Source organism: Desmodus rotundus, chromosome 5 (genome assembly GCF_022682495.2).
Source record: "Desmodus rotundus isolate HL8 chromosome 5, HLdesRot8A.1, whole genome shotgun sequence".
In the NCBI taxonomy this organism is placed as follows: domain Eukaryota; kingdom Metazoa; phylum Chordata; class Mammalia; order Chiroptera; family Phyllostomidae; genus Desmodus; species Desmodus rotundus.
This window is the reverse complement of record NC_071391.1, coordinates 39,035,541-39,050,396: the sequence shown is the minus strand read 5'-3', so window position 1 is coordinate 39,050,396 and position 14,856 is coordinate 39,035,541. Positions and strand designations below refer to the sequence as shown.

Genomic DNA, 14,856 nt, shown 5'->3' with positions numbered 1-14,856 from the left:
GCTCACCCCCACTGGGGACCTGGCCTGCAACCCAGGCATGTGCCCTGACTGGGAATGGAACTGGTGACCCCTTGGTTTGCAGGCCAGTGCCCAGTCTACTGAGCCTCACCAACCAGGGCTGTATTTATATTCTAATCATTATTTTTAGCAACTACATAGAAACCCTTTACAGGGATGTCCATAATTTATTTAACTAATCTCTTTTTAATGGACATTTGAGTAGTCTCCAGTTTTTCGTTGTTGTATAACAATGTTGCAATGAATTGAGGCAGGATCATATTGGGTTTCAAGAATTCAAGCTCCAGAATCAGAGAGCCTATGGTTCCAAGCTCAGCTCCACCACGATACAGTGCAACCTCCAGCGTTTAAGCCCATTGCAGAGGGGGACACAAATCGTCCCTACCTGGGAGGGTTGTGGTTTGAGCATGAAAAAGGAGACTGCTTGTAAGGAACACAGCACCTTGCTCAAGGACACTGAGTCCTCTTCTAAGGTCAGTGGGAGATATGGAGCCTGGTCTATATTGAGGATTTTAAGCCCACAGCCCAGAATCTGTGCTGGGAATGTCCTCACTTTGTTGACCCTGTTGCCATCTAGTCGCCCCCATATGAGTGAGCCTGAGGGAGAGGTCAAATCAGGCCACCAGGCAGACCTCACCATACTCACCAGGGCCGGTAAGGAGGGGATGGGTAACGAGCTTGCAGGCTGACTGGGCAGGTTCAGGGCATTAAACTTGGGAACCACGGCAACGCTGACCCTCCGGCGGGGCATGTTCTGTAGAAAAACAAGAGACCGGGCCCACTGTCATGGAGGGAGCAGCACCCACAGTTCAGAAAAACCCTGAAAATACCTACTCATCCCTAATGTTGTAATAATATTCACTCGATATTTGGGCTTTGGGGTGGTGGTGGTGGTGGAGTTGGTATGGAGAAAGTAGCCCAAGTTGACAGAAATTTTCTGTTGCTGGTGATGTCTCAACGTGTTTCTATTTGAGTTTATTAAGTCCTGAAGAAATGAAAGAGAAATGACCCCCAGTCTCTGGTTAACATCTTGGGTAGTGTATGGAAACTATAGCAATACCAGGGTTTATGCATCATTTCATGTTCATTTAAGGGATGGGACAGTCAGGAAAACCAGGAGCAAGGGAAGGTTAGAGGGTAAGCTAGCAGGTGTGAGGAGCGGAACTAGAGACTCTGTCCAGAGGTTCTCTGCCACCCGTGGATTCAAGAGTGAATGCTCTCCTGGGTGACTGTGGAAACTTCTGCTGTACTTCCCCTGGGAGCCCTGGTGTTCCTTGAACATGCATACCTTTCCCAGATTGAGGGACATGGACCGCGCTGTGCGAGGGACCCCGTCTTCTGCAACAGGAGGGAACAGAGAGGAGAACTCAGGTAAGTTTTCAGAGTAGGCTCTGGCAGGAAATGGACAGTCAAACACTAAGCCAAGGTATCTACGGGGCCAGAAGCCCCATTGTCACGCTCTTCTCAGATTCTCCACCTATCACGTCACCACCTCTGGCACAGCTTGTACTTTTGGGGTCTGCACTTTCCCTATGAGGAAGAGGAAAGCATTTTTTACCTACTACATACAGCCCAGGGCAACACCAGACAAACTCCCTTGATTTCTTTCTCTGCTGTTTGGTAATTGATTTTTTTCCTCGTCCGAGTTCTGTGTAAAGATGCAGTCGTTGGAAAGTCTTCCCTTTCTGTGGGCGTCTCAGAGTCAGCTCTCCGGGTGTCCTGCGCCTCGGAAGGAATGCTAGTGCAAAAGCCCGCGCCCAGAGAACTGGGGCTGACTCCGTCCCAAGGAGGCTGCAGGGTCAGCGCAGTTTCAGTTCCCTTTTCTATTCTTGTGTCTGAGTACTTCAATTTCTTTTCTTGTAGATTCAGCTAATTCTTTTAGACTAATGTTTGCTTTACTTTATCCAGCAAAAACCATTTGTGGTCAAAGGGTCTTCAAGTTTTCTAGTCAGCCAAAATAGCAGAGCCAGAAAATATTCTTCATATATGAAGAGTTCATGCACATTATTAAAATACCAATCTTACAAGTGGGCAAAAGACGTAAGTAGAGAATTTATGAGAGTAGAAATACAAATGTCCAGAACATTTGGAAAGGGAAAAAATACAAATTAAAACTATGAGATGAGATACAATTTTGACCCATTAAAGTTAAAGATAGTTTTAAATAGAAAGGACAAGAATGCCAATGACAAAATGAATTGAGCATTGTTGTAACCCAGTAAATGGAAATATCATTAGGTTATTTGAAAATAATTTGCTTTAAAAGCCTGATAAATATGTCTTTTCCAAGCTAGTATTTATACTTCTAAAATCTATCTTATGGAAATCATCCAGAAGGAAGACAATCAATATGTTTTATATTTAGACAAAATATAAGTGTTATTTTAGAAAAAAAATAGATGCTATTTTTTAAAAATGTGTATCACTTGTTTTTGAAATCAGAGTTATTTTTATTTCATGGTAGTCTTCAGAGTATCAGGCAAAGACAAAGACTGCCAGAAGTCACATAAAGACTTAAAAAATAAACACCATATTAGGGGATGGCCATAGTGTATCTCATGGACACACCTGCTGGGTGGACGCACCTGTTGGGTGGGTGCTGGCCCCTCTGCACCAGCCCAAGCTGAGCTATAGCTTGGGAAAACAGTGGAGTGGGAACAAATGTCTGAAAACCACTTGTTCACTATTCAAGACTCAGCTATAGTCTTGCTTCTTCCTGTAAGCACTTTCTCCTCCTCCCAGATTGAAGGTGGGGCTGTGCAGTGTGCTGCTAGGAAGTCTGCACTTCTGTCACAGCACTGGCTGCACTGCCCTGCCCCCCACAGGTTTGGGAGCTCCTTGTGGTTTGGAGATGTGTGCCCTTGACTTCTGTATTCCTGTACCTCACGGGCATACCAGAGGGACTCGATAAACATCTGTAGAATGAATAGGTAACTGCTCATTTCATAAATCTTGGCTAATGTGGTTCACAGGAGACATTGCACCTTGCAGGACAATAATGTGAGGGCCCATGTATTAGGATTCCTTTGATGGCGACTTGCCCAGCTTCCAATCCTGACAGACAGCGGCTTGTTAGAGGCCCAGATGCATGTGGGTCAGGAACCTCACCGCCAAGATCCAGAGCAGACAGTCTGGAGCTGGGAAGCATCACTGATATTCCCCAGGAAACTTGTGAAACCTCCTGTTTATAAAGGTTTCTCCATCTGTTATCATTTCTGCACTTTCCCTCCTCCTGCTCTTGGTAACACGGATGTTTGCATTCCATGGGATTCCTGTCGCTGAAGTGTCTGTTTCTCCTGCTAACACACGGTCAGCAGCCAGAGCCTCAACCCTGGCAGCTCCCAAGGAGATGGCCTGTTCCAAGGTACTGTCCTCCTCCTCCTCCCTGACTGCTTAAAGGCCTGCTGACTCGTCCCTCCACCCCTCAATGGCCACACTCCCCTCACGCATTACCCACTCTGAAGTCAGGCAAATCTTCTAAAAGTACAACATGAAAATGTTAAGTGATGTCAACTCATTAGTGACTCTTCATTGTCTAAGGGACAAAGGCCCGGCATGTGGCCCTGGCCTACCAGGTCTCACCTTCAACCTGTCACTTTCATACTCCAACACTGCAACCACATCAACCTGTTTCACGTTGCTTGTTTCGTATCCCTCCCATCCCAACCCCACACCCCTGTACAGGCTGTGGACTCCACCTGGATGTATTTCTCCCTTTGGCCTGGAGAACCCCTATTTTTACTGTAAAGTACTGCCCAGACATCATCCCTCTGTAAAACTTTCCTTGACTCCCTCACACAGAATCAGGTGGCCCCTCCTCTGTGCTCCAGTAGCGATTTTATAGAACATTTTTAAAGTAGAGCATTTCTTTAAAACACTTGTCTTGCCACGAGCCTGCTAGTTATCGGAGCAACATCTCCTTTCGCCAGCCTCTCACTCCACCCCCACTGCCCAGACTCCATCTCTCACCAGAAGGTTGCAGTAGCAGCCTCTCGGGATTCCTTGTCTCTGACTTTGCCCCAGGGGTGTACTGGCCTTACCATAGTCAGAGGGAACCTTCTAAACTCCACATGTGATCATGCCATTTCCCTGACTAAAATACCTAATACTTTTCAGGGTAAAGTCCAAATTCTTTAGTACATGCGGCCTAGAAGGGGGCCCCAAAGCACAAAGGGTCTGGGGTCCGTTGTTTCACAAAGTAGAGTGAGCTCTCGCAGCCTGTGGGCTTCATGTCAGTGGTCAGCTGCTCTGGTTAATTGTGTCAGAACTCAGGAGGCACTTTGGAGCCTTTCACGTTTTCTGGTTCCAGGCCCCCAGGCTCACTGGAGCAGCTGCTGCGAAGCCCGTGTGGGCAGCACTGGGCAGGGGCAGTGAACCTTGCTCAACCTCCAATAGGTCCTAGGGCAGCCCTCAGTCTCAGCCTAGAGACATCAGGGACCCACCATGTAGCTGCAAGACGAGGGCAGGACCCTGGTTCCTTACCAGAGGGGCCGCAGCTGCGGCTTGAATTCTGATTTGCCAGTTTTTTAAATTCCATGAGCTCTGCATGGTCCTTCTCATATGTCCTCTTCAGGTTCTCCACATACTGCATCATCACCTCTGTTGCCTTTGACATGCGCTTTTCCTGCAGAGAAGGGTAGCATGAACACCCTGGCATTTGGGGGAAAGAAAGGCTCATTGGCACTTGTTTGCACTGAGCGAGGCTCTGGACTGGGAGAATCAAAAGGATACAGGGACCAATCAGATGTGACTCTGCCATCTAAGAGTTTGCTGTCCACCATGTAAGCTGAGAGGCCCTCACAGTCACCTGCACTCAGAGAACAAGTACAAGCACTGCTGCAATGCCTCAGGTGATGACAGGTGGGACAGTGTCAGACTGTGTCAAGGAGGCTTCATGGAGATGGAGTGGTGTGGCTGTAGGGGTGTGGGCACCATCTGCGCATTCAGATATGAACAGAAGGGACAAAGAGCATTCAGGACATAAACTCCAAGAGCAAGGGTCCGAGACAGGACACCATAGGGTTTGTATCTAGGTAAAGGATTTACTCTTCAAACAGGAGTCCTTTGGAGAGCAAAAGGGAGTGCTGTTAACAATTATATCAGGACCAAAGGCCTACCTATAAGACCTGAAACAAAAAATACATAGAGGAAAAGGGAGGTACTAAACTGACGGACCTTGGTCTTAGGATTTTATGAATTTGACCCTAAAAGCAAGGTAAGTAAAAGCAAAAACTAATGAATGGGATATATCAAACAAAAAAGCTTCTGCACAGCAAACAAGACCATCAACAAAATAAAAAGGCAACCAACCAAATGCAAGAAGATATTTGCAAACAATACCTCCAATAAGGGGCTAATATCCAAAATATATAGAGAATGCATACAACTCAACAACAACAATAAAAAAAATAATCCAATAAAAAAATGGGCAGACGACCTGAACAGACACTTCTTTCAAGAAGACATACAAATGGCCAACAGAATGCGAACAGGTGTTTAACTTCACTGGTTATAAGGAAAATGCAAATCAAAACTACAATGAGATATACCCTCATACCTATTATAATGTTGTTATCAATAAGATAATAAGTAACAAGTATTTGAGAGACTATGGAGAAAAAGGAGCCCTCATTCACTGCTGGTGGTAATGCAAATTGGTACAGACACTGTGGGAAACAATATGGAAGTTCCTCAAAACATTAAGAATAGAGTTACCACGTGAACCAGCAGTACTTCTTCTGGGCATCTACACAAAAATTTGAAAACATTTAGTCATAAAGCTATATGAACCTCTATGTTCATTGCACTATTATTCACAGTGGCCAAGACATGGAAAAAGCAGAAGTGCCCTTTAATAGAGCATTGGATAAAGAAGATGGGGTACATATACTCATACACAATGAATACTACCAGCCATAAGAAAGGGTGAAATACTGCCCTTTGCTACGACATGGATGGATCTTGAGAATATCATGCAAAGTGAAGTAAGTCAGATTAAAAAAACAGGAACCACATGATGTCACTCAGATGTGGGATATAAAACAGAAAGCAACAAATGAACAAACAAGCAACAACTCCTAAGGACAGAAACAGTATGGTGGGTACCAGAGGGGAGGCAGAAGACGATAAAGGGGTCCAATGTATGGTGGGGGAAGGAGACCTGACTGTGGGTGGTGGACACACAATGTAATAGATGATGTATCATAGAATTGTACAGTTGAAATATGTAACTTTATTAACCCATGTCACCCCAATAAATTTTTAAAAACTTAAAAAGAAGTATGCTGGGACAATGGGCAAATACCAGGACTCTCTGGAAAGCCAGGAAGTACAGGTCACACCACTTACACAGGGATCAGCAAGCAACTGGGTTTGTTCACAGGAAGTAAAGACAGCTAGGGCAGGGTTATGAAGGACCTTGTCTTACAGTAAGTGGGTGACATAACCAGGCCACCACTGGAAATTAGACTGATGGGAGTGAGACTGGAGGCGGTAAGCTGTGCCTGAACCAGCCTGGTGGAACTAGAGAGAGGCGAGGACTGAGACTTGGAAGCTAGAGGAGGGGAAGCCTAGACTGATGGGAGTGAGACTGGAGGCGGTAAGCTGTGCCTGAACCAGCCTGGTGGAACTAGAGAGAGGCGAGGACTGAGACTTGGAAGCTAGAGGAGGGGAAGCCATTTGGAGAAGGCTGAAGGGTGAAGTGACTACCACACGTGGGCCTCAAAGCACGTTTGGGAGAACTGTACAGATTAAGAACATTTCCTCTGCTTATACCCCTTGGGTCCCTCAGAGAGCCCAGGCCAGAGCCTGACTGGCCGCAGAGAGACATGCCCAGTGACCATGACCTGAGACCAGCCACTTCCTTTGAGCTCTCCCTTTGTGGCTGCCCTCAGCTGGATTGACTTCCTGGGTGCTGCTGCTGAGTCAGGTGTTTTTTCCCCCAGAAGATAGAAGGGTGGGACAGCCAGTGGCTGTCCTTCCTTCATTCTGCAAGCCCTGCTTGGGGCTGTGCCCCAGAAACACCCCACTGATGCAAGCAGTGCAGCAGGACATAGGTCCAAGGTAATAGCAGCAGTGATAACGACATCCAGGGTTTTGCAAGTATTACAGCAGCCCTGCATGGCAGAGTCTATCATCAGCCACATTTCATGGTTGGAGAAGCTGGAGCTCAGAGAGCTGGGTAACCGGCCCAAGGCCACACAGTGAATCCTGGGGGAGATGAGCTTGGACCTCAGGCAGTCTGCTCCTGTGACACTGTCTGGGATCAGGGCTTTGCTGTGTGTGCTTTGGGACTTCAAAGTGGCCGAGAGGGAGCCCGACCTGGGCCGGCACCCCAGCTCTGCCAGTCTCAGTGCTACCACTTTTCTGAGACTGCCTGTCTTCATGGGGGGATAGGATATTTACTTTAACAGGGTTGCTGGGAGGATTGAACGAAACAAGGCAGTTTTTCCTAATGCATGTTTGCCAAGTACTAGTTCCATGGGAGTTGAATAGGTATTTTGTGACAAAAATAAAAGGAGTGGTTCTTCAGTCAAATACATTTGGGAAATACGGCGGTAAACTTAAACAGGCTCTTCACTATAAGACTACTCAAAGGTTTGATTATTCCAATATGCATTAGAAATCTCTAACAAAAGGAGGGAGTACTTAGGGGTCCACAGAAAGATCTTCCAAAGAGCACTTGAGGGTTTAATGGTCCACCAAAAAAAAAACAACTCTGAAAAACCCACAATAATGTACATAGACTGCCTGGCCCAGAGGAAGCCTTCATTAAGTGGTGTCTGTTGTTGTCACTCCCTATATGATGGCTTTGGTTACTGTGGGCAGAGCAGAGCCAGTCAGTGGGCTGGGAGCTGCAGAGGCTCACCTGGCGGATGGCCCCCACCATCTCAGCCCGGCTGGAGAGGCGGGCGGCCAGGCGGTGCAGGACAGCGATGTCCTCCAGCAGCTTCTGGTAGGTCTCCCGGTGCTCACAGTGCTGCCAGAGAGAAGCTGAAGACTGAGGAGTGAGAAGGAACATCACCTGGGTTCCTCACTGGTCCCTGCCCTGTCTGAAAGGAGTAGCCTCTGCAGGACCAGGCTACAGCTCCTTCTGGGGATTAGAGAAGCCCAATGTGGACACTATACGAGAGGGGACCCCCCAAAAACTGGAATTATCTTCTGGAGAGTGGGTCCCCTGTAGTACAGGCTTCCCCCCTAGGTGAGTGTGCTAGGAACCCATCTGTATCAGTGTACCAGCTGGTGCTGTGAGAGGCTGCGTTCAGCTTCAGTGAATTTTTTGTGAAGACTCTTTCAACTCATTTGCCCATTTCATGATGGGTGATTTACAAGCACACCTGTCCACACACTGCACTGAGTGTTCAGCAGTTTTTGATCAAAAACAACATGACCCCAAGCCTATTCACCCGATCTCGCCATCGGCCTGAGTGACTTTTTTATTTCCCCGGATGCAAAAAATCCTCAAAGGGAAACGTTTTGCAGATGTGGAAGAGGTGACACAAAAAAATAGTAGAAGCCCTAAAAGGCATCAAAATCAATGAATTCAAAACTGTTTTGAGCAGTGGAAAAAAGCATCGCAATAGATGTATTGCATCAAATGGAGAGAACTATAAACATGACTGAAGTTTAACCATGTAAGAATAAATATGCAGTTTTTTGTAAAGAAATTCCAGGGTTTTTTGGGTCCTCCCTCATACTTAGTGGACTAAAAGAAGGGAATCACATCTATGTCTCTGGTTCCCAAGGAGCTCCCTTTGCTATCCCAGGTCACCCAGCCCACTTCTGAGGCGCTCCCGAGGGCTCACAGGGCTCACCCACTGCCCTGAGGTCACCCAGGCCTTCACGATCTCTGCCTCAGCTCCTCCCAGCTCTCTGAGGAAGACTGACTGGCTCAGGGCCTTGGCCCGATTCCTCATTTCAGGAGATGCTGCTTGGTGACTGAGAAAAGCAGGGCCCCCAGCATAGCCCTTGGAGAAGCCCCTCCTCGGAGGGGTCCCCAGTCAGGACCCACAATTACCGTAATGGAAGCTTTGAAGTTTTCCAGTTCCTTCTCGGTGTTCTCTTCCGTCAGGTTGCGTTCCCTTTCGGCCTGGTTAATTCTAGATTCCAGGGTATAGCTGTCATTTCTAAAGGCCAAGGACAGTTGTACAAACACATTCTGTTGGGAACAAGAGTACAGGAGAGGTGCCAGGAGGAATTATTGCAGAGAATGAGGCTGCAGGTATGCTCCTTGCATGAGCATTTTACATCAGTTCCTGGAACCAGTCGCCAAAGCAGCTGTGTACATGTGAAAGTCCTTTTACCGTCAACTGCACAAAGGATGGTGGAATGGTAACCTGAGATCCATGCTGGGTCCTTCCTAGGACCCGAAGACCAATGCATTTTACTGAGGAATAATAAGAGAATAACACTCGGCTTTCCCCCAAACTTCAAGAAAATAACATCCTGTATTTAGGTTTAGATAAACTTGGGCCAACACAGCTGATTGTGTAAGCAGTTTGGAGTCATGCAAGGATTTATTACACGTAGATTTTGGAGGTTTCACGTGAAACTACTGTAAAGGAAATTTGAGATGTGAGGCTCGTTGACTTAAAGCAAACTTGAACCAGCATCTTGCCTAAGTATTCCAAGTGCTCCACTGAAAGCAGCTTTAAGAGCTGCCAGGAGATTAAGTAAGGCCAGGTACGATCCCAACAGGAGCTTTCTAGAACAAATATTCTATGCCAAAAATGCAGCCTGTATGAATGAACTTTGAAAGGTGATTTTGATCAGACATGGAATTCCTGGAATAATAGGAAACTACTGGGGAGAAACTACTGGGGGAAATAGACGGACTACACAGGAAGGAAGCAATGGCCTTTATTTTATTTTTACAGCTTTCATTGCCCTGCCTGAGTCAAATGGAAGCAGATGTATACTGTTGGGGAGACATAACTCTTCCTGAACTTCTGAAGTGCACGTAACAAGGCCCACGGTGGGAGAAACCTCCAAACGGAGAACTGAAGGCCCTGAAGGGACCCAGTGACAGCGATGATGGCAACAGTGAAAGCTGCTCCTCGTTGAGCACCTACTGTATCCCAGCAATGCTATGAGTTGTAGGCACCTTCGCTCATTTACTCCCACAAAACCCTCTCTACAGGAACTGCTATATCCATATATGATTAAAGAGACGAAGACCAGAGAGGTCATTAACTTGTTCAAGGTGACACAGTAGCTGAGCCAGGATTCAAGCACGGACTGATTCCAAAGCCTGTGCCACCTCTCCCATGCAGCACACTGACTGTGTCTGTATGCATCCGAGGACAGGAGCTGGCCCTGGCAAACCGGCCATGGCCCGTCTTCACCAAGGTCGGTGGGTGGAGAGTCTCTGTCCTGCCCAAGCCTCAGTCCAGTTACGACGATCAATAATGCCCAACGTTTAATGCTCTGTATCTGGGCTAACCCCTCACTGGAAGAGTACACAGAGCCCATCAAGCCCAGGCTCCATAATTTCATAAAGCATTTGAGTTACTTACCTCAACTTCCTTTTCAGTGAGTGGAGGGGCACTGTGAAAAAGAAAAGGCACACAAATGAACTTTATTCCACCTATGAAATGAACGAAAAGGTGAATTTGAACAAGCAGCAGACCATGGGTTCCAGAAATGGAGTAAGCGGAGTTCTGAGGTGGGAAAGGTTCAGGGTAGGCTTTGTGTGAGCTCTGTAATCGGTGAGACATTCTACCAGATATTGACTCCCACAGAGGAAGTGTGGTGGGAACATTAGACCCTGGGCCAGCCTCCACCAGGGCCTCCGTGATCGTGACTTCAGACAAGTCGTTTTAATCTCTCTCTGTTTGATCATCTTACAGGAGTCTTATAAGGAATATATGATGTATGTACATGTGTGTGTGTACACATGTGTACATCTATATTCATGTATGCATGATACCCACACATGTGTTTATGTATAAATGTGAATGTGTGCGTGCGTGTATTTACATGTGAATATTCATGACATCCACACTCAGACGTTAGCTATTATGACTCATTCACAGGCTTGTTTTGAGGACTTATAAGAAAATGTATGTGGTACATACTTTATTAACTGTACACATCTAAGCAGCCATTATTCCTTCAGGGCGACCCAGGCGTGCACAGCCTACCCCTCCTCCTGTCTCTGAGGACTGTGATGAGGGTGCATGTGGGCCAAAGAGTAAAAGGCAGGAAAGAGTGGCCAGAGCTCTTCTCCACAGCAAGAACCGCTTCTGATAGCTGGAATTAGAGATTGTGTGAGAGAACCCTAGCTAGCACAGCAGCATCATTCTGAGAGCTTCCTCTTTGTGTGTGGTGCCCACAGCAAGCAGTCCTTGTACCTGCCTGCACGCTGTGTTCCTGCTGCTGTAGCTCTTGCCGGTGGCTAAAACCCACCCTGTTCTGAAACCCGGACAATGTAAATAATGCATGGGCCCTTTCCTGTGCTGGGGTGGGAGGCCTGGGAGAGGTCCTCCCAGCGTCACAGGACTTGGCAACAGAGTGTGCCATTGATAAGACTCTCAGGAAACATAGCTTCCTCCCTTTGACAGGTGCAGAGGAACCCCAAGAGCAAAGGTAGGGGTCAGTTATCTCTGCAAGTGCCTGGTTCTCACCTCGACAAGTGACTGTGAGAGCCTTCCTGTCAGGATGAAGCAAAAAGACCCCATGGCCAGCAAGTCAGCAAAGTACAGAGCATGAGATAAACAACTGCAAAGATGGTTGATGCTCACAATTCTTGTCACGGCCCCACCCGTCAGGCCCCTTCTGCTGTGGGCCAGCCAACATAATCCCACAGAGCATGCATACGTTGTGTAAATGATTTGTCAGAACTCATTCAGCTTGCCATCGACTCCTGGCTTTGTTTGGATAGTATGTGGTATTTACACATTTTTACCACTTATTAACCAAACTCATTTTTCTATTTTGATGACCCATTTTCCATGGGGATTTTGTGTGTGGGGGGGGGGGTGTATAGAACACACTTTTCAAAAACATGTACAAAGCCCTGAGAATTCAGGGAGGTGTGCTTTAGCTGAAGGGGCCACGTGATACAGCCAGCACCCGATCCCGAGAGCTGTGCCTTGTGAACTGGCATAGGCAGCTGGGGGGCAGAGCCTGGGGCCTCCAAAGGGACACAGGTCTAGCAGGTGACATACCAGGTGACCATTCTGGATGGCTTTGCGTGCCTAAAATTCAAACTCCCTTAATAGGCCTTAGAATAAAATCAAGGCCCTCTGTGAGCCGGCCTCCACCAGATTCCCCACTCTCCAGCCGCAGTGACCATTCTTCGCCTCAAACACACCTCATGTGGCCCCAGGGCCTTTGCAGTTACTGTTCTTTCCTCTTTCTTCCCACTCTCTTTTGTAACACTGTATTGAAATATAATCCTTATACTGTAGATTTACAATACGGTAATTTTTAGTATATTCACAGAATTTTACAACCACCCCTGCAGTTAATTTTAGAACTTTTTCATCATTCCCCCCAAAAGCCCCTGTACCCATTAACTAGCAGTCACTCTTTTCACTCTGTGTCTTTCCCAGCCAACCCGCCCTACCACAGTCCTAGGCAACCATTAACCTACTTCTTGTCTCTGGATTTCCTTGTTCTAGATGTCTTATAAAAGAAATCATACAGCACGTAGTCTTCTGTGACTGGCTTTTTTCACTTAGCATAATGTTTTCAAGGTTCATCCACATTATAGCACATATCAGTATTTTATTTTTATGGCTGAATAATATTCCATTGTATGAAGACATCACATTTTGTTTATTCATTCTTCAGTTGATGGACATTTGGGTTGTTTCCATGTTTTGGCTGTTATGAAAATGCTGTTATTGAACACTTACGTACAAGTTTTTGTATGGACATAAACGATGTCTGTCTGGAATAAGTCCAACCATCGTTAATATGATGAGCGTGGTTTGCGCAGCATCGATGTAACCTGGCAGCCAAGGAGAGTGGACTGGAATGTGCATGTGTGAACTGTGATGAGTTCACTGTACTAGTCAGTGGGGGTAGTAGATGCCGTTGAGTGAGCATGTGTACTGTATGACCCTCGCATTCAAATCGACTGGGTAGAGCAACAAAACTGCAAAAAATTTTGTATTAAGATTGAACATTCGTCTGCAGAAACTATTTGGATGATTCAGAAGGCTGCAGCGATGGGCAACTGGTGATTGGCAGCTTCATCACGACAACATGCCAGCTCATGCATCACGTCTCACACAGAGTTTTTTTGTGAAACATCAAATTACCCAGGTGACTCAGCCCCCTACAGCCCAGATTTGGTGCCCTGTGACTTCTGGCTTTTCCCCAAACTAAAATCACCTTTAAAAAGGAAGACATTTAAGGCTGTCAATGAGTTTCAAGAAAATACAACTGGGCAGCTGATGGCAACTGGGAGAACTGTGTGAGGTCCCAAGGTGCCTACCATGAAGGGAACCAAAGCGTCATTGTCCTGTGTACAATGTTTCTTGTATCTTGTATCTTCTTCAATGAATGTCTCTTTTTCATATTACATGGCTGGATACTTTCTGGACAGAACTGTATTTTCATTTCTCTTTGCTATATACCTAACAGTGGAACTGCTGGTCCATATGGTAACTATGTTGAACTTTTTAAAGAACTGCCAAACTGTTACTCCTAAGTGGCTGTATCGTTTTGCTGAGGATTGCAAGTCCTCCACATTGTTATTGCTCATCTTTTTTAGTATAACTATTCCAGTGGACATAAAATGTAAATCTCATTATCATTTTGATTTGCATTTTCCTAATGACTAATTATGTTGAGCATCTTTCCATGTGCTTATTAACTCCTCATATATATTCTTTGAAGAAATGTCTACTTAAATCCTTTGCCCATTAAAAAAAAATTAGTTGTCCTTTTATTGAATTATAAGAGCTCTTTATATATCTGGAAACATGTCCCTTATCAGATACATGATTTGCAAGTATTTTCTTCCATTCTGTGGTATTACCATCACTTTCTTGATGGTATTATTGTTTGCATCAAAACATTTTTTAATTTCGATGAAATAACTATTCATCTATTTTTTCTCTTGTTGCTTGTGATTTTGGTGTCATATCTGGAAACCATAGACTAACCCAAGGTCACAAAGATTTGCTCTTATATTTTATTTTAACAGTTTAAAGCATTAGCATTTACATTTAGACTAATGATCCATTTTTAGTTAATTTTTATATATTGTGCAAGGTAGGGTACAATTTTACTTTTTTGCATGTGACTATCTAGTCATCTCAGAATGATTTGTTGAAAAAAACTGCTTTTTGTCTGGGAACTCCTTCATCGAAATCTTTGCACGGATAACTTCTTTTTGTCATTTACATGTCTCAACTTAATTACTACTTTATCATAGAGGCCTTTTTGACCCTCTTCCCAAAGGTCCCATGTTATTCTCTATCTGTGCCCATTTATGGTCTTTGTAGCAGCTTTGCTATCTGAAATCATTCATTTTGTTACCTGAATATTATTTGTCTCCCCACCCAGGCTGTAAGTGTCGTGAGAACAGGGACTGTGTCTTCTTGTTCTCCATTCTAATGTGTGGCACGTAACAAGTACTCAATGAATGGTTGTTGATTAAATGCCTGTTTATTGCTCCTTTTGGTGTTTGACCCTGGAATACCTTATTCAGTAACATCTCCTCTTTGCATTCTTGTTAACCAACCACTGACCTTGTCTCTAATTTGGGTTCTAGACCTGGTTTTTCTACCAAATCCATTCAGTTTGCTGAATCTATGAGTCCTTCTTGGTATGGTTCAATCCCAATTCTCATAGTTCACATGGAACATAAAACAAACTCCTGCA

The 14,856-nt window shown here is 45.5% G+C and overlaps 1 protein-coding gene across 14 annotated transcripts in view; it reads right to left on the bottom strand.

Moving 5' to 3' along the window:
* Positions 1–14,856, bottom strand: part of IRAG1 (inositol 1,4,5-triphosphate receptor associated 1) — a 112,635-nt gene that overhangs the window by 19,001 nt on the left and 78,778 nt on the right. For 12 of the 14 annotated variants that reach the window (XM_071221437.1, XM_053924977.2, XM_053924980.2 and 9 more), the window contains 6 exons: positions 10,533–10,563; positions 9,035–9,175; positions 7,886–8,017; positions 4,501–4,642; positions 1,307–1,356; positions 665–772 (listed from right to left, as the gene is read on the bottom strand). In XM_071221437.1, the coding sequence (XP_071077538.1) occupies positions 665–772; positions 1,307–1,356; positions 4,501–4,642; positions 7,886–8,017; positions 9,035–9,175; positions 10,533–10,563 (604 nt within the window). The remainder of the gene's footprint in view (positions 1–664; positions 773–1,306; positions 1,357–4,500; positions 4,643–7,885; positions 8,018–9,034; positions 9,176–10,532; positions 10,564–14,856) is intronic. The other 2 variants (XM_053924970.1, XM_053924971.1) reach the window with 2 other exon arrangements.